The 20563-nt window shown below is 36.5% G+C and overlaps 1 protein-coding gene across 1 annotated transcript in view; it reads left to right on the plus strand.

Annotated features, from left to right (window-relative positions):
* The window catches only part of ZFPM2 (zinc finger protein, FOG family member 2), a 436841-nt gene that overhangs the window by 89240 nt on the left and 327038 nt on the right, over window positions 1-20563 (plus strand). Inside the window, exon 2 of the mRNA XM_054708624.1 lies at window positions 7100-7258. Within this exon, the coding sequence (XP_054564599.1) occupies window positions 7100-7258 (159 nt within the window). The remainder of the gene's footprint in view (window positions 1-7099; window positions 7259-20563) is intronic.

Below are 20563 nucleotides of genomic sequence, written 5' to 3' on the forward strand. Positions count from 1 at the left end.
TATAGGGCTCTGGACCGAGACCTGACTACAAAATATTTGAATTTCAGTGCCATCCCCGTCACTAACTTGGGTCAATGCACAAGGCATTTACTAATGAACTGAATTTTTTCAATGCCCGAGTTACTTTCTGAGAGTAAATGAATCCATTAGAGATTCTCATTCAAATGTGTCTATATTTCTTCAACTGACTTTATTTTTTCTATGATATCATTGTTTAATCTATGTAAGATTAGTTGCTGCTTGCTACGTTTGTGTATGTTCTAAGCAAATTCGTTAATTTCTTATTAACATTGTTTATATGGTTTGAAGGTTTCCTGAGCAAAACATTTTAGAGAATTGAATTAAAGAATTAAATTGTTTTCAGATTTATGTATAAGAAATGTTTAATACTTCCATTTAGAAAAATAGCCAGAGAACTTGTAAGCAAAGAATATTTCTCCATTTTTATAAAATCAAAGAGTTCATTTTCCCCCCTAAAGAAACAATTTGAATACAACTTGGCCCCCTTCCCTTCCTTTTACAGTGGTGTATGGCCAAATTCAAACCTCCATTAAAAATACTCTAATAGCTTCTTTTTTGCATTAACATTTCAAAACTCAATTTAAGTATTCCAAGATCTCATTTTTAATAAACTTAACAAAATTCAGGTAATTTCCTTCAACTTTCTAGATTGAAGGACAGCAGTTGGCACAGACATAAAAAAGGTGTACAACCATGAGCATAGCCCCAAATCAATTATATATAAGAAATAACGTAACACATGGAAAGAAATTAATCAAAAAGAAGAATTTCTACTATATGATTCTCTGGTCTGCTACCTGCAGGCAACAAACGCAAATGAAAAAAATCAGCATTCTTCTGGCAGATAAGAGAAAAATTAATAAAAATGTTTCCTTCCTATTAGATCCTCTGATGCAACTATTGTTAAAAGTGAGTGACTGCAGGAGGAACTTGCTCGCTTAAAATACTATTTTTTTGGACGACAGAAATAAGGTTTTATTCTTGCTGTTAAGCTCAATTACATGAGTTAGTATGGATTTGCACTGTCCAAAGAGCATCCCTTTTCCTTGCCCCGTCTCATTAAACGGCTCTGTGGGATATGCATGAGACAAATGTAATAGGAACCCAGTGAGAAGCATTTTGAGGTGTGCCTACAGGGTAATGATTCTTGAGGAAGTGGGAGTGCAGCAGCTGAAAACTCTAAGAGAGGAGCTACTGAGAGGCACAGAATATGCCCCAGATGAAATTAGTAAAAAAGGTAGTAATACTGTAAAGATAGAAATATCTTTATGAGATGGGAAATGGCACATTTTTGTGGATTTCTGCTCTATAGAGTTATTTTTATTTTCTATTTGTAATTGGACAATAGGTCATACCTGTACAAAACATGAAACTAAAAATCTTTCCTATTAGGAGGGCTTTATGTATTTTGTCTTTTTTTAATATCATCTAAAATTAACAAAGAAATATGAGAACACAGAGTATTTAGTAACTTGGCGTCCGGTTCAAATAGCATATCACTGCCTCGTTTCCATCATGTATAGAAAATGTAAGTTTAGAAGGAAAGTTCTATTTGAATTCCTTTCACCTGTTAACTAAAATACAGCATATCTGTGTAGAGCTTTTATATATTTGGGTATTATAGATAAAATGTGAACCAGCATTTTTTTTTACCCCTGGTTAATATTATCATATTGATCTTTTGAAAGGTAGCACCACATGATAAATGTGGCTCAGTTATTATGTAATAATTAAGGCATAGATGATATTTACTTCAATTGTCAGATTTAGAGGTTTCTATTATTTTTATATGTATTACAAGGTTTTACATGCCTTCTCCTTTGAGTATATCTTTTGCAAACAAGTTTAAAGGAGTGCAAAACAGAAGCTGGAGACTTGGGGACAATATCATCATTTTCATTTCCATTCATTTATTACGATTTTTGAGACATTTGTTCCATTGGTACATCTTCTTTGTTCTGTGCATGAGTAAAATGATATAAAGTTTGTGATGGAAGTTTTAATATTAATAATACTATCTAATGTAAAAATTATCTGAAATGGCATAGATTAAGAAGCACCAGAATAAAAAGGTTTGGAAATATTTGCCTGTTTTCGGGCGAAATTCACCCGGCAGAATTTCTGAGCACGCTGTGATGGATCATTGTAATTATTGGGAATGATAATATTTTAATGTGACTTTTTCCCACCTGTCAGTTGCAATCAAGGCTGCCCAGCATTCTGAAACAGTCTCATTTTGCTAGGTGGCTAGTCTTGTGCAGCCTCTAAAATGCTTAGAATATTAATGCAAGGAGAGGAGAGTGAATGCTCTCTACAGTTCCATTATGAACTGTTTGTTTCATTTTAACCAAAAGGCATGCAAAACCTAACTAAAATAATGTTTAATAAATTAATGCCAGTGAGTGGTTAAGAAAAAGGAACCCTTGTGGAGGGGGATAGTGCATCAAAACCATAGAATTTTACATTTCTTTCCCCTCTTCTTACTTGACCATGTATATTAATTTCTGTAGGATTTAATTTCTTTCTTGGCTGCCTCATTCAGAAGTGCTTTGAACTTATAGGAACAAAGATAATAAGACATTTAGGTCAGGCTGGTCTGGTGTATAGTAGGCTGCAAAGGGAGGAAGTTATTTATTGAGGTGAGGTTTAAAGACACATATATTGGATTGAATACTTACTGTGTTGATTTTTATCACTTCTTGCATTTTCTCATTGTACTGCTTATTTCAATCCCTTTTCCTCTGAATTCTTCTATATCTTTTATATTTTTCCCTAAAATGTTCCTTGTCATCTTCTAGCTCTTACTCCAGTGTGTGGCTCTATCTTTTCCTGAAATTGTGCCATTGATTTTTTTTTTTTCCTGTGACTTCATTTATCTGGCAAGGACGTACTCCTCAAATTGCTTCTTAACCACACAAACCCAATTATTATTTTTATTTCATTCAACAATCATGCTACCAGTGTACATAGTAGGACTACTTCATCTTAAACATCCCATTTTCCCTTTGCCCACTCTAGATCGTTGAAACTACCCCCACAGGAAAAATTCTGCCACAGTTAGGTCCAGCTTTTACAAGGTAGCTGTTGGTACCGGCAAAATGAAAGGCTTCTCCATGCATTGGACGGACATCAGTATGGCCAGGGGTTGTCAATGTGCACCATCCTTCTTGCTTCCACTTCATCTCCGGGGCAAAGGTAGCTGAGGTCCATTCACATGGTACCCAGTGCTCTCCCTTTCTGAAAATGGAAGCATCCGCTTGCACCCACCAGAATCTCCCAGTAACCTCCCTTTTCATCCAGTACAAAATACGATGCCTACTCATTCTGACAATTGATTAACAGTCTTGTGGACCTGCCATATAGCACTGTTGTGTTCACAGCTTCAGGATGTACAGCTAATGGTTAGCATTTTAAAATGAAGTAAATGTTTATATTTACACACATTAAGGTGATTAATTCTGGTGAGTGTGTTGTTTGGCTATCTAGGAATCGGAGGCAATCGAAGAGCTGAAATTCAGATTTCCTTCCGCCTGCCTGCCAAGGGGCCTCAATCAGAAGTAATTTTCCCCATGAGGGCACATGCAACTCAGTTGTGAGCCTTTTCTGAGTAGATATTATTATTTGTGTCAAATTATGTGTGGTGGCTTTCTGAAGTGGACTTCTGTGCCCACTAATCCATACACAGGAGGTGCCTTCATTCCCTCCTTCATTGGTGCTGTTAATTGTGTGCTTGTGCTTCAAGTGTCTCTCACCTTTTTAAAACATTGGTTTATGGCCATGAATTAAATGTAAGGTTTTCCTGTTAGAGAAACATGCAATGTAGACAGCAGAGTGAGAGCTGATCTTAAACTATAAATACTCTGCATTTTAAGAGAAACCTACCCACCCCCCACACAGCCTGATATGATAGCATGGCTAAAGGAAGAGTTAGTAATTTCACATTTTAAAGTAGACTAAATTATATAAATCTGACACTAGCTTTGGGAGAAATGCCAGCTGGCCATTAAGGCACTCTTCTGTGGCTTGTTCTAAATACCAACATCGAGATCTTGTGTATTTTGAACAATGAGCTCAACAATTTTTTTTCACCTTTTATTTATTTTTTGTAGTTTATTTTTGAAAATAAGTGCTCGCTTTCATTTACATGCGTGGAATGGCAATTGACAGCCAACTCATAAAACAAAACAGTCCCTGAAAAATGTAATATTATACTGTCAATTAAGATCTATAATAATAAAAGTGTAATATGCTAATTAGATCGGATGTCCTTACAGACAAAGCTGGGGCTGCGAGGGAAGCCCAGGTCCCGGGTGCCTGCCAGCGGCCGGAGGGAAGCCAGTGCCAGCAGCCGGGGGAAGGAAGGCCTACTCTTGCACGAATTTCATGCATCAGGCCTCTAGTTTTATTATAATCTTTGATAAATAAGCAGTTTTGTCGATTTGTTTCCTTTTAAATTTTCACATGAGGTTTTCCTTTTAATCTTTAATAGAACTATTAACTTTGATTTTATAGTATAGGAGGCAATTTTTTAAGTTATTGAGTATTTTAAATAATTGTTCAATTACATATTATCTTTAATAAAACCCATCTAAGAATGATAGCATATATGTTCGGAATTTCATTTCTTAAAAAGAAAGCATTTTATTGCTATTGATTTTATTCTTATAATATGCATCCCTTCTGTTTGTAATATATAGACTTTAATATTTGAAGAGCAGCCAGAAATAATAAAAAGAATTTACTAAAATATATATGAACTATTAAAATATTTATTGTATAATTAGACATCTTTTTTTGTTAGCCTTAAATGCAGATTATATATTTTTAAATAGTATGTATTGTCATTTTTGTTATAACTGATATTAAGGCCATTACTGTACAGATTGATTTAGTATGGATATAAAATATATAAATAATTAAATACTAGTAGTCAATTATTTTAGTGTTGGTAAAGTGTACTAAATGATGGCTGTCATTTGTTGTCTGATATTTTGTAGTTCATAGTCTCAGTAATCAAAGAAGAGTAACAAGAGGTTTCTCAATTTTTAAAGAGTAGATCTTTAAGCATTTATGAGTTAACCTATATTTTTCAGTGTTTATAACTACTAAAGAATGGCTTGCAGAGTAGTATGATATATTAATAAAAGGTGCTTTAAAAATCTTGAGTTTTTATTAAATTTAATTGAGCTTACATTGGTTAATAACCTTATACAGGTTTCAAGCATATTTTTCTCACAGCAGCCTTCTTCTTTACTAGTTTGTAACCTTATTCTAGTTAACTAACCTTGTGAACTTGACTTCCCAGATCCCCAAAATAAAAATAGTAGTAATTCCCTTAACTCCCTCACTGGGTTATTTTAGAGTTTACATAAGAAAGTGCTTTGAAAGTCCTACATGAAAGGCAAATGAGGAAGCCTCACATGTCTTCTTTTGTCCAAAATTGTTACAGTTAAATGTTTTGAAAAAAAATATGGAAAATATTATATTACTCATTATACTCAAAATTAATAATTAGAATCATCAGAGAAATGTTTAATGATTGTAGTAGTTTACGTTGTTACTACTTTACTATTCTGTGGGTGGTTTCTTGCATATATTCCTTGCATAACTTGCTACTTGACATTTGTTTTAAGAGGTGAAAGATTATAGTTTCAAACTTGAAATAATGATAAGAAATAACTAATATGAGATTCATGACTTTTGAATGTGATTTGTATGAAAACCCATTTTTTTTTTTACACCCAACACCTTGAGTATAAGAAAACACATTGGATTTAGGGCATTCTTTCTTCCTTAACATCTGTTATTTTAAAGGGAAAAAAACCATAAATGAATTTTTAATAGGATAAAGAAATTCCTTAAGAAATTCTTTGCTTGGATGTTTCTTAAGTAAATCCATGCAACTAATTCTCTTTGTAAAACTATGTCATATGAATTCAGCCCTTTAGAAACTGGCTTTGGGAAAAATACCAGATATACCATTGTTCTGTAGGTAGCTATTTCTGTTTGCCAACAATGTCTCTAAAATTTGTTAATACATTCACTATTTTAATTGACTTATGAGTTGTTCTTTGCTTCTGAAAATTTCCTAGCACATTGCTAAGAAAAAAGAGAAGGAGGCTGCGTAAGCCTTTTAAGTATTTAGCCTGTCTGATGAGACTGCCGACATGAGTGACAATTAGTACACATGACCATAGTTGTGTTCTTTGGATAAAATGCCACATTGCTTCTTTAGAAGCAACAGCAGGCTTCTGCTTAGTGAAAGTGATTCGAAGACTGATTCTTCAGGGCAAGTCAGAAATCACAGTCAGCGTGTGGTATTCCCACGCAGCCCACTTCAGATCCATCCCAACAACTGTAGCCCTCCCTTCCCTTTCAGTAAAATAGGTCCATTAATGTACTGCACCTCACTCTCATTCACTCAAAGGAAGTTGTATTTTTATTACTGAAAAAGTATCACATAAATACAAATTACATTTTTCATTAGAAAACTACTTTTCATTCCAGAAAAAAAATTCAATTAATTATGAATAGGGCTATGCTTTCATCAGGGAGAGAAATATGTAATTTTTCTTCAAGCCTCAAACACATATAATGAAATCTTTTCTTGGGATCCACTCTTAAGATGGATTTTTTAAAAGCAGAGACTTTATTAAAATCTCAGTTCAATTAAAATGCATTCAATTACTTTAAATCTTTATTAAAATCTCAGGTAAAATTGTACAACCCTGTAAAAGAGACTTGTACTCTTTACCAGGTAGTTAATTCTAACAAATGAACATAAGGCACACAATTTTGCTCTTCAGGGGAGAATGAGAAAATACTAGTAAGCTTTGGGCTTGGAGTTGGGGGTGGGGAGGGGTTGGAGGTGAAAGTTTCCTTCCACTTCTCTTCATGGGTCGATATTACCGGTGAATATGGATGTGGCATTATCTTCTGTGAGTACCTGTGGTGGGACTATTTGGTCTCTTCATAGAATTTTTCTCACCACCTTAATAAAAATGACCCAACTTAAGGATTTTTGTTTCACTATCGTCTTTGGATATTTTTGGTACAGTGTCCCTGATTCTTTTTCAAGGGCCGCTAGAAGACGCCATTGAAGAGGAGGAAGAAGAATGTCCATCCGAGGCAACAGACATCATCTCCAAGGGGGACTTTCCATTGGAGGAAAGCTTTTCCACAGAATTTGGGCCTGAAAATCTGAGCTGTGAAGAAGTGGAATACTTTTGTAACAAAGGTAATCATGAATGGTTGGTGGCAATCTGTGAGTCCATTTACTCAGTTGATTTTGTAAAGTTTTAAAAAATGCACCAATAGAGTGGAGTAAAGGTGCTCACATTGCTGATATATATATGATTCAACGGTCTGAAAATACCTGCAGAATTTTTTAAGCACAAAATATTATTCTGAAGGATAAAAGAAGTACTTCCACTTTAATAAGTCCTAGTGTATATTTAAACAAAGAGTTTCATGTTGATGGGCCAATTAACTATGGACATTTTCATGTTGGTTGGCCAATCAACTGTAATAGCTTTAATGTTTATCAGTTCTTATTTATTTTGTCAACAAATATTTATTGAATGTCAGTTGTTTGCAAGGCACTGAATGAGGCATTGAGTGTAAGCAGTGAATGGGATAGAGTCTTTGCCCAAGTTTCTGGCTCACTCAGTTTTAAAACTGAGGGATGTAAGTGTTTGATGTTGACTTTCAACATGGAGGGATGGAGACTTTATGATATTGTCACATAAAAAAATACCCACTCTCCATTATAGAAACTTTTAACACATGGACATTAAGACAGAAGAACTTGATACTGTATGTCTCAGCTTGTTTTTAATCTTGACTTGGACCCTGGTGGCTGTGTACTCACTGGGAATGTATGTGCATTTGCTTACTTTTTTTTCAAAAGTGAGTTTAAGGTTTCTCATCATTCTTTTTTATTTTTTATTTTACTGTTTTGTCTCTGCAAATGAGGGGAGTCTTCTAGTGCCTCCTGCACCAACATACAGTTTCAAAGTGTTTGGATCACTTCCTTGGTTTAGAACAGCTGTTTTGTTGATTTTACCACGACACTTTCCCTGAGAGTATGACTGAGAGTGTGTTTCTTTCTCTGTATGTCTGTTTGTATTGGTGTTTGCTCCATTTTTATTCAGTCATGTGTATTTTTTAGGCAGAGAAATTATGTGCAATGATTTTTTTTATGTGTTTGTGTGAATTTGTTGTGTGAATTTGTTGATTAGACCTTAATAGTCTGGAATCAAGGATGCTGACACAGCTCCCCCAAAACTGCTAATTATAAACATTTCTCTGTGGCCACATGTATATATGCTATTAGAATTCCAGTATGACTTCTCATGTTGATGGTGTTAGAATCAAAAGAAGCCAGCTAGTCTCCATCGCTGTGGTCAGCAGAACACGGGACCTAAAACTGTGGGAGCAGGTCAGCACCAGCACCTGGACCCACCGCAGTTCTCTGACCATTCTCCTGAAGGCCTCAAGATGGCTTTGTAACATGGCCCTCGTCTCCACATCAGAGACGTTCATCAGACAGAAGAGATCTTCTTTGTTAGTTGACTCAGATGTCAGGCCCAATAAATATTTTCCTTAGTTGCCCTGGATGTTAGAACCATTTCTTGACGATTCATAGCCATGGCAATACATAAAAAGCTGGCTGGAATTGAAGAGTTTTTAGACCTATTTGAAGACATTCCAGTTTCCTTCTTTATCAGCAAATATATCATTTAGTTCACTTAAGAGTACCTACCTTATACTGGGGGGTTACAATAAAGAAAGGAACCAAAGGTTAGAGGGTCCTATTTATTCTTCTTGCTCTTGTCCTTAAAAGAGTCAGTGTATGGATTCTGACATTTTTGTCAGTTTAATTAATCTAGGGAGGTATTAATGACAGGTATTATTAAATATTTTTTTCTTTTTTGGGATGATCATTGGTTAAGGCCTGTGTAGAATTACAAGTTTTAAGTTAGTAGTTTATTGGAAGAAAACAGACTTATGGCAGCTGCTTACCTGATTAGGTAACTATGGTATCCAGACAATAACCTCCATATACAATAAAGAGAGATGTAACTCATGAAGAATAATGACAAGCTTTTAGAAACTAAGAAAAATGAATTATAATTATTAAGAACATTGTTTAATCGATATTATTATTAACTATTTGATGAACTTGGAAAATTGAAAATATACATCCAATATTTCCTAAATAATGTTTAGTATATTACACATGATATATTAAGTAATATGTAATTGATATATTTCATATTATAAAAATAATTCTGTAATGTTTAGTTTGAAACTAGAAAGTGATGATAGGTGGGAATAAGAATTCTTATTTCCATATATTTTTTAGGATAAATCCTATTACTATTTCAAACTAATGCCATCTTATTTAATAGGAAAATAATTTCATTATTTTACTCTCAAAGAGTGAGGGAATTCCCACTAAAGTCAGTAGGAACTAGTACGAAGAGAGAGAAGTCTTTGATATATATTGCATCCCCTTGAAGTCATACTGGGAACTCCATTTTTCACTTAAGTTGATTAGCCTCAGTAGGAAGAGAAAATTTTCTCTCTGGAAAATTGGAAGCTAATCTTTCTGTAGAAATTCACATATTAGTCTCAGTGACACATAATTATGTTTTCTTGCCAGTTTCAGGAAGGAATATAGATTAGGCTTTAGAAAAGTATTTAAATGGTTAATGATGCCAGTGTCGTGATTAAAAAAGCGGGTGAGAATTGTTCTTAAGACAAATTTTCTAAACTTTGGATCATTGATGAAACATACCTTTTGCAAATATTCTGAATTGTTTACGACAACTTAAAACTTGTCAATATGCATAGGAAAATGAATTGGTTTATTTGGAAAATTTCTTCACTTAAAGATCCAGCCATGATCAAAATTTAGCGGTGAGATAGTCGCCCAAATGGGCACAAGGAATAACCTTTTTGAACATCAAATGCTTTTTTTCCTTATTAAACAAAAGATAGCCGTTTAACAACCCATATTACAAAAACATGGCTAAAATATCTTAAGTTTTCCAAATAAGGTGTTTTGACACATTGTCAAGGAGTACTGAGGATGCACATATAGATACAATATATCTTTATTCATATTTGACTGTGTTCTGTATGAAGCAATCATATCCTATTGTAATTTCCTATTAAAAAAGAAAATAAACTCTACTCTTTGTTGAGACACAGCTTATATAGGTTAAAGTTCTTACTTCCTTTTGAAAGGGAGCTTGTACATTACACAGGATATCTTCAGTGTTTAGAATGACTCTTGACTTAGTATTGGATTATTTTCCTCAGTTCTATGTGGATATTATCTCTTATTGCTATAAAAATGAAGGCTTTTAGACAAGTCTCAAAGCCATTTATTAATATTAGTAAAGTTGCTAGTCATCATAAAACATGTGATTACATAATGATTACATCACTCTCATAATGTGATATTCCACATTAATGTCAAATAAATGTTGGTCAGAATTCTGTTAGCTTAATCATAGGAATCTAAAGCACAAATATTCACACATTTGGACAAGATCACCTTGAAGAAACCCTAGTTATAGTCACGGGACTAAAATTGGAGACTGACAATTCCAATTCTGTTGGAATTTCCTGTGTCACTTCTTACTTTTGGTCAGTGACATTTTAAAATGTTTCTTGTTTTCATTTTTGAAATGAATGAAATGGGCTCTATTGAAAAATACTCAAGTTTGCTTTGGTACCCTCAGATTTTAAGAATTCTAGCAGAACATAAAGTCATACTTTTAATTTGTGTCATCCTCTTTTTGTTCAGTGCGTTTAGATGGTTTGGCATCTTGCCTCACAGTATCTCTGAGAGGAAGGAAACAAGCAAGAATTATTTCCTTGAATTTACGGATGACGAAGACATCAAGGCTGGGTCCATAAGTGCTACACATTTCCTGTGGTACTGGAGTATTAGCTTCGGTGATTTTTTTCTTCTGCCTTTCTTCTGGTTTATATAGTAACCAGAGAAGTACATCCATGCATGCTTAGAACTAAGCAAAGTAATATCCGTGGGAACCCCTGTGGCCTGGAAAACAACCTGGGGAGCTTTGAGGTTTGTCACTGCTGCCAGGTGGGACCTCTCTGATGTATTAGCAATTGTGGATTAACTCAGAGATGGTCAGCTTCTTGGTGGGGTTGCCGTTGTGGATGTCACTAATGAAACTGGTCTACTCTTATGGATTGTTTGTAAGAGGGTTTCCTCTTAGAAATATTGACGGTTGTTCATGACCAAAGTGAATAAACATATCTTGGGACACATTTGGGGAGAATGTCACAGGATATATGAACAGGAAGAAGAGTGTCAGGTCAATATCACTGTTAGGTAATAGAATGTAATGCTATTTAAAAAACAAAACAAAACACCTAAAACTAAAGAAATTGCATGTCACTGAGTGTTGAAGGATCCAAAATGATTATCTAGAAAAGGTAACGAGGGGCCTTACAAACTGTCCTCTTTCACGAAGGCTGAAAGGGAAACTCAGGCCATCAGAGTTGATTTTGGAAGACAGGTAAACCCCACATCTAGTCCCAGTACCTAGACATGGTGGTGGTGGGGGAAATCACTGGATATCGTCTTTACCTGGGGAGAGAAACTAATGCAGGGTGGGGCAAAAGTAGATCTACAGTTGTTCGTATGGAAAGATTAAGGTGGAAAAGGGGAGCATGATGGAAATCCATAACATAAGAAAACATGGTGTAACAATGGATTTTTCTCATGACATTCAAAAAGATTCGACTTAGGTAGTAGGCAGAAAGTAAAGATTACATTTCTATTTTAAATAAGCTTTAAAATAGAAAATGCAGTGCATAGGAAAGAAAATAAAATACTTAGGCTTGGATTTAGCTCTACCCCCAGAAGTAGTTAATACCAAACCCAAAACAAAATAAATGGATACCGAATTAGGTTGGCAGAAGCTTCCAGTTCTGTCCAAGATCAAATTCAGTACACCTCAACCCATGCCAGACCCCCTTCTCAATGCTGGGGACACAGCAATAGATAGAAGTCAACCCCACGCTCTGGCGCAGAGACAATAAATAAACAAACAAACATTGCGTGATAGGATGGGTGACCACTGTGAAGGAAAACAAAAGACAGTCGGTGTCGCATTGCGTGTGTGTGTGTGTGTGTGTGTGTGTGTGTGTGTGCGCGCGCGCGCGCGCGCGCGTACCTGCAGGCTATGTTATAAATAGTGATGGGGAAGGTGAACTTGGAACAGAGACCTGAGGAAAGGGAGTGAGGCCCTGGTACCAAGCCAAGTTGTCTGTGTCTCTGAGGCTAGTGTAGCAGGGAGCCAGAAGAGGACAGCAGAGAGCTGGGGAGCAGGAGGGGTGTCCGCACACCTGTGGAACTTGTTGCTCTAGGAATCTGTTGAGTCCCACCACGGTGGAAGGCTTGGGAGAGCCACAGCGGAGAGTCAGTGTATAAACAGAAGAGGCAGGGTGTGACACAATGTGGAAGTACCTAGAGAAGAAAGGGCTGCAGAAAGTAAAAACAAACCTCATAGACACAGAGCACAGTACAGTGATTACCAGAGGAAAAGGGAGGGGGAGAGGGGGAGGTAGAAGAGGATAAAAAGGGGGATGAATGGTGATAAAGGAGACTTGGGGTGGTGAAGACACAATACAATATAGAGATGATTTTATGATAGAATTGTATACCTGAGACCTGTATAATCTTATTAACCAATGTAACCCCCAATACATTCAATAGTTTTATTTTTAAAAAGCAGGAAATGGAAGCCAGCAAACTGGGGAAGCTGTCAGGAGATACAGATAACCCCAATCAGAATCATCCCTGTAGCCAAGGGCTTGATGAGACTCCATCTGTGGCTCATTAATGTGGTTTCCGGAAGAGCAGTTTGGGGTGTTTGAGGGTGATATGAGTCATTCTGCTCCCTTCCACCCTACCAGAGTTGGGTGTGTGTTTTCAGTATCTTTTCACATCCTGGTATCTGCGAGATAAAGAGTAGGAGGCGTGAGGATCAGAACCATTTTCATTATTGTGTTTATTTCTACCAGTAGATTGCCAGAGATATCGAAATGTCCCTTTCCCCACCCCCTTCTTTTCTTTCTGGCTGTAGGTTTTGTTGCTTTGTTTAAAAATTAAGAAATAAATGAGAAAAACCTATTTCTTGTTAGACTATAACAAACCCAAGTCTAGATTATCGGCACTTACTTTCCCTCTCTTCCATTTGTTAAGCTAAAGCAACAAAAATATTGCCTAGATCCTTAATATTGTGAAGAAGAAGAAGGAAAACATACCTTCATACAGATTTGGTCTTGGGAGTGGTAACTGCTTGTTTTTCATTGGATCCAGTGTCAAACTTTCATGCGTTATTTCCTATCTTCTTTTCACTTTATTATTATTATTATTTCAGTTCAGAAAGTCTGTTTACCTGTATTTCATAAACCCTTTTCAGTCATATGGTTTCTTTCCTGTTCTTCTACACCTTTAATGAGACATGTTTTTGCCTCCTCTGATGCTTGGGCAACTGGAATCCGAATCCACAGAAAGAGGCCCTACCACAGTCCCTTTGATTTCAATAGGGAAGGAGATCTTTTCAGGAACTTTGTTCCTTTTTTTCTGAGCGGGATTAAGAAGCTGAGCTTTTTAAATTCTTGCATATAACATTGACATTTCCAGAGTGTTAGGACCAGGGAGTTCAAAGAGAAGGAATGAAAAAGAAAAGCCAATATGACTTTGCTGTTTACCTTGCTGGAGGAGCTGTTTGTGCAAATCGCCTATAAGCTTATTGACCTGAATCTTTGACTCCTTGTTTCCTCTGGATTTGGCTGGAGTGGAGACACTGATGGAGCCCTGATAGAGCTGATTGAACAGCCCCCAGCTTTGCTTGGCACAAACCTCCCTTCCCTTCCCCGCCGCCTCCCCCTCCCTCCACATGACATTATTGTTCCTTGGCAAACCCTCTGTTCTCCTGGATTCAGTCGTTCTTTTAAAAATATGTAAATTTTTCTTACATAAGTCACCCAGTCACACGAAAAGAAAATGAGTTCATGTTTGAAAATAGAAATAAAGGCTATAAGTATCTTACTGATATTTTTATTTCATGAGGTTGGAAAAAAAAGAAAACCTTCTGACACTGTACTTTGATTCTTGTATGGCCACCGTAAAATCCTCAAAAAACAGTTTTTCTTTGGAATCAGATTGATTTTTTTTTTTTCTTTTAAACCACCACCCTTGGAAAAATGAGGGAGCGTTTGATGGCAATTTATTCTCAGAGAGGGGGGTCAGAATTTTCTTGGTGTTGATGGAACCAGAAGGTTGTGCAAATTTTGTCCATGACTTAGTTTGAGTTTGTAAAGGTCAGATCAAGCTTGGTCTGTTTACTTCATCTCTGTTTACAGATATATCATTGTAACAATTTCAACAAAATTGAAATGATTGATTTTACCCCTTGGTGAAATGACTCATGATGATATCATTATATGAATAATGTATTGTAATTATACCCCTTTTTTGCATATTATAAACTAAATCCAATGGTTCTTCTGTGAGCTGAGCATCAATAGATATCCACTGTACAATCTGCTAGACATTATCGAAATATATTAAAACTTGACAAAATACATAATTATAGAGTTCTTTTATAATTTATGAAACAATTTCGTTTTGTAATCAAGTGTGTTTTAGCCTGCTTCTCTCTGACATATAGGATGTCCAGAGGTCTTTGCCTAAGTTTTAGTTACATCGTTATTTTATACCAACTTCATTGATGTTAATAATACAAATTGCAAGTGAATATAAAACCATTTTTACCATTCAAAAATATTGTCTCTTTGGTTTTATGCTTAAGGATTTTGCAAGTGTAAGAACATCTTTTTGACCTGTAAAATTCAGTGTAGATTTGTTGTTTTCTCTACAGTGTTGAAAATCAGAAGAGTAAGAATTTATTTAATCTCCTGTTATGTATACAAATCAGAACATCTGGATATCAGAACATCTGTTTACAAATCAGACATCTGCATGACTAATTGAATTTTTCACTTTTCAGCTAGATATTGAGTTAGTCATTAATTTTAGCTGACCACTGTAAAGGAAAACCACTTATTTGTAAGCCCTTTTATTGCTATGTTGTTTTCTCTCTGGTACTTCACATTGAATGAAGAGAGTAGTTTTAATCAAATTGTTATGATACAAATAGCTATTTTAAATTAAAATATGGTTGTTTCAGTTTTATTTGCTGAAATTATATATATATATGTATATATACACACATATACATATGTACATATCATGCAGATCTGCATTAATGTCTGACAATCATTTATATCTACTAATTCTTAATTTCTGTTTCTATTTAAAAGACAGTTTAAAATGTGAGTAGCTTTAGGGAAGCCTGGAAAGCTAATTTACTTTAATCATATAGAATTAACATTAACAAACTTGAATTTGACTGTTGGTCACATTATGATTTGAAATAAAATTGACCTTAGAAATCAATTTTGGAGAAATTGTTCTCTTGGAATTAGCCCTGTCTCCTCTATTTTATGTCCTTAAACACCACAAATGATTTAAAAATAATTTATTGGATCCATCCTAGAATTTTTTTTAAGTTTAAATCAAATACGTTTTTCAAAGCTTTTAAAATTCTAATATAAAATTCGTATTTTCTTGTTAGTATGTAAACTGTTTCACCACGTTTGATGATCACTCCAGAAGCAACAGGCAGTGTAAACGCATTTGCCCCTCTTACTTCATGGGCTCATCTTTATCTCTGGCCGGCCTAGAAAGTGAAAAGGGAAATGTGGACATCCGTGGTAAGAAGAATTTAATTATAGTCACATAGCCAGTCACTTTTTGTTGTCCTGCGAAGATCAGGGGGAAAATACCTGAATGTGTGCTGCCACTAAAGGAGATACTGATAACGCCTGCAGATTGCTGGTTCAGCTTCTTTTTTGTAGTCCCGTGAGATTCCAGAGATTGACATTGAAACTGCCCACCAATTATAAGAATTATAATAATGGTAATAACAACGTTCACCTGCTGATGGCTCCTGAAAGTCAGACATCTTGCTGCACATGGATCATCTCTAATCAACTTACTGTCCGGCAGGGTAGGTGTTATTTTCACCTGTGACTTCCAGAGGTTCAGTAACTCTTCCAGAGTCACAAAGCTACTAAAGGTTAATACCGAATGAAAACTTAGGTGATTGTACTGATAAAAATAGAGAACTAATTCCGTGTTCTGATGTCCATCATTATAAGATCCCTGTAGAAGCAGATGAACACATCTGAGGAAGCCTGGCCATATGAGGCGTAAGACTCGCCTTTCAAGGTATTTTTAAACCTGGGCCTCTCTAATTATTCATGCATTAAACATGATGTGTCAGTCAAGATTAAGGGCATTTATAAAAAAACAATAAATAAAAAATTAAAAGTTAAAGTAAGTGAGTTAAAGGTGTGCTTAGATGATTTCTATCATTTTGGTATTTCTTTAATGCAGTGGTCAGCAAACTCATTAGTCAACAGAGCCAAATATCAACAGTACAACAATTGAAATTTCTTTTGAGAGCCAAATTTTTTAAACTTAAACTTCTTCTAACGCCACTTCTTCAAAATAGACTCGCCCAGGCCCTGGTATTTTGTGGAAGAGCCACACTCAAGGGGCCAAAGAGCCGCATGTGGCTCACGAGCCGCAGTTTGCCGACCATGGCTTTAATGAATTAACCAGCAGTGAGTAGAATTGGTATTTTGATAGAATGTGACAGTTACATTGCAAGCTCTTTAGGCTTTTTATACTAACTGGATGATGAAATTCCCCTGATTTGGTGGCATGAAATAAAGCCACAATTCCTCACTGCTTGTTTCCTGTGAAGTTGTTTTCAGGTCATTCAAACGAGTGGGGACAAACCAAAAACGGTTGGGCAGGAGCCATTCATAAATGGCAAACATGTTTACATATCCATCCAAACGCTTCGGGTAGGAATTTCAGCCCTGCAGAAAAGTTTGCTCAGTGAACTCTTTTAACACAGCTTGACCTTCACACAAAATAAGACCAAATAAAAAGTGGAGAAAGGAAGGAAGGAAGAGGGGAATAGGGCATTGTTTGCAGGGAACACTCTGGGCTCTGTGAAAACTTTTCACTTTTCTGAAGGAAATGCAGTGCAGCAGATGGCAAGAGTGGAAGTGAGATAAACATAGGAACTGGAAAAGTAAGCAATACATTCTAACAGGTTCTGTATCGAAGATCTGGGGAAGTAGGAAGATTAGACAAGGAACTGTTCTGAAACTTGACAGTGGCTGTATCTTACCGAGCCTTACGCACAGAGCAGACGTGGAGAGTGGAATTGCACAGACAGGAGGCTGTGATTATATTTTTCTGACAGTGAGAAGGGAAGGTCTTTTTAAGGGTTATTTTTCAAAGATAGAGATTTATCACGTTGGAAATCTGTAGTACAGATGTGCACAAACACTTTCCCCGCCTACCTAGTTAACAATGGGATTTGATGTAATTTCTGTTGTTGCCTTAGACTTAAGCACAAGGCACTGTGCTTGGGATTTTAGATAAGCTTTTTTGTTTGTTTGTTTCAATGCAAGTTATGGTCCAAGCTAGTTAACCAACACTGAAAACTGATGTGTTTTTTTTATTTTTTATTTCTGGTTGTATTATATTAGCATAGATGTGTGCGATTGTCCGCATGTGACCACACACGTACAAAGGCAGAAGGGGATATATAAAGAATGTTCTTGTTTCTTAAAGATACACTCATTTAGTAAGTGGGGGAAAATATATATGCACAAATGATATAAGGAAATATGTGTAAGAAGTGGAGAAAACGTTGATTTGGGGCTGATTAAAGTAACAGTGTGTTCATTCTCAAGCTTTCCTTGTGGTAATGTGCATCATTCTATTATGGAAACTATTTACCACCAAGTATCTGCCTCATTTAATTCTTGTGTCCTGGGTTCCTATATCCTGTCCTAGTGGCGGACTCTAAAGGGGATACCAAAATACTGTAACTCTAACAAGAAACAGTTCTGCAAATACGTAGAGTGATACTGGAAAAAAATGGACAGGGAAAATAGTTTATATCCTAAGGAAAACCCAATTTCAAAAAGAAGGATGTTTTCTCTCTAATACTGGCAGTTATGTTGGGGAACTTTTAAGGTAACCTTAAAGAATCAGATCATTAATAAAAGGAAGGAATTTTGAAAATTTATATAAAATGCATATCTTATCCTCACACGTAACATTATCAAATAAATATTAGATCGGCTCATTCACGTTTTAAGTTTATTTAACAATTGTTTAATTTAGATCTTCTTATATTGAGTGATAGACCTAAGACCACAGTGTAGTGTGGTATCGATCTAAAATTCCTCACTTGTAAAGACTCCTCTCAAACCCCTTCATCCGATTTTGTAATTATAACTCTGTACTCTTCTTTTAAGGGGGCCTCCTAAATTTTATAAGCTTCAGGCCCCACAAAACCTGAATCAATCCTTGTTAGTATCTTTCGTAAACATGTCTCCTAACAGCAATGATCAAGAATGTTACATTTGGCCCTAGCTGGTTTGGCTCAGTGGATAGAGCATAGGCCTGTGGACTGAAGGGTCCCAGGTTCGATTCCGGTCAAGGGCACATGCTTGGGTTGCAGGCTTGATCCTCAGTAGGGGGCGTGCAGGAGGCAGCCAATCGATGATTCTCTCTCATCATTGCTGTTTCTATGTCTCCTTCTCCCTCTCTGAAATCAATAAAAATAAAAATACTTTAAAAAAAGAATGTTACGTTTGGTTTCAAGTTCCTAATTTTTAGAAAACCTTGAATAAGATTTCTAAAACGTTTCAGAATTTAGAGTAGGTATTTTCATTTCAAATCTATTATCACTCTGCATTTACCTGAGCCTAAAGATACCACACATACTCCTGAGAGTACTGAGTTAAAAATTAAAACAGAGAAGAGAAAAAAAATTCTCCCACGTTTCTGAAAATCTAGACGATGCTGTGGATACTATCTGTGTTTTTCTGTGTTATCACCAGCAGCCAAGGCCCTGTTGCTGGCCCTGAGGGAGGAGGCGATGTGGGAAGACCTTGTGGTAAAGTCTGAATGGGTCTTGTGATAACATACTTGGAATATCCCTGGTGGTGGAAGCTAGATATGGATCTGCGTTGGGACGAGGCTGACATGACCTAGAACTGTGGTCGGCAAACTGTGGCTCTCAAGCCACTTGCGGCTCTTTGGCCCCTTGAGTGTGGCTCTTCCACAAAATAACACGGCCTGGTCGAGTCTGTTTTGAAGAAGTGGTGTTAGAAGAAGTTTAAGTTTAAAAAATTTGGCTCTCAAAAGAAATTTCAATCGCTGTACCGTTGATATTTGGCTCTGTTGACTAATGAGTTTGCCGACCACTGACCTAGAATACTTTTATCCCCACAGATATGAAAACTTCATTAGCATTAGATTAGGGAGGTTCCACAGGCTTTCCCACTTACACCCCATTGTCCAGAACACAGTCGCAAGTAGGGGTCCACCTCCCTAAAAGAGAGGCTGGGCAAGGTGGTCTTTCTTTGTCAGGTAGCTACATGCCAACTCTAAGTTTGTTACTATGGAGAGTTTTCAGCTTACGCAGAAGGCAGAGTTTTTATTTTTGCTTGATTTGGGGGATAATTAATGACTCGAAGCATTGTGGCCATCAGTCCATTCCACATGCACACTTTCTCCAATGGCATACATGTTTATTGAACATCTACCATATCAGACATGCTGTGAATACCATGTGAGTAGACACAGGGAAGGTTCTGGCTATTCTGGAATTTCAATTATAATCACACAAGTGGTGCGCTGTGGTTGGACCTAGTGAGGGTATTCAGAGGAAGTGTCCTTAAGGATGGCACACTTAAGCTGGCATCTAACGCTGAATAGGCAGTAACTAGGTGAAAAGAAGTCAGAGGGTCCCAGGTGGAGGGAACAGCATGAGGTTGGCAAGCGCCTGATGAACCTACAAAGAGTGAGGGACGCTGTGGTGTGAGTTGACCCCAGGAGAGAGAGGTATGGGCCCGAGAGATCAGGAAGGACAGTGAGCAGAGGGTGAAAGGCAGGAAATAATGAGAGGAGGCCTAAGAGAGGAAGATAAAGTTCTTGAAAGCTGAAACATCAAATGCAAATTTGAGGATCCCCTAAGCCATAGTAGAGAGAGACAATGAACGAGTAAGATACAATTTCAGTGGTCAAGCAGTAGCAAAAACAGGGTTTATCAGAAGAAATCAATGTGATCCCCTATCTGTGAGCTCAGAGGGTCATTCTTTATTAGGTGTGCGAACTAGTGTTGGATAAAGGGCATTTAGATAGCGACCAAAGCCACTGTTGGCTGCGGCCCCAGAACATGCCAGGACATGCATTCTCCATTGTCCTTAGCATTCTGGATAAATGGCTTGCATACAGTCTATTTAAGATAAGCAAATTATGTTGTATTAATGAAACTCTATGGAAATGAGCGATTGGTTATGACTCATATCCTTAGATGGATTATGA

Source organism: Eptesicus fuscus, chromosome 19 (genome assembly GCF_027574615.1).
Source record: "Eptesicus fuscus isolate TK198812 chromosome 19, DD_ASM_mEF_20220401, whole genome shotgun sequence".
NCBI lineage: Eukaryota > Metazoa > Chordata > Mammalia > Chiroptera > Vespertilionidae > Eptesicus > Eptesicus fuscus.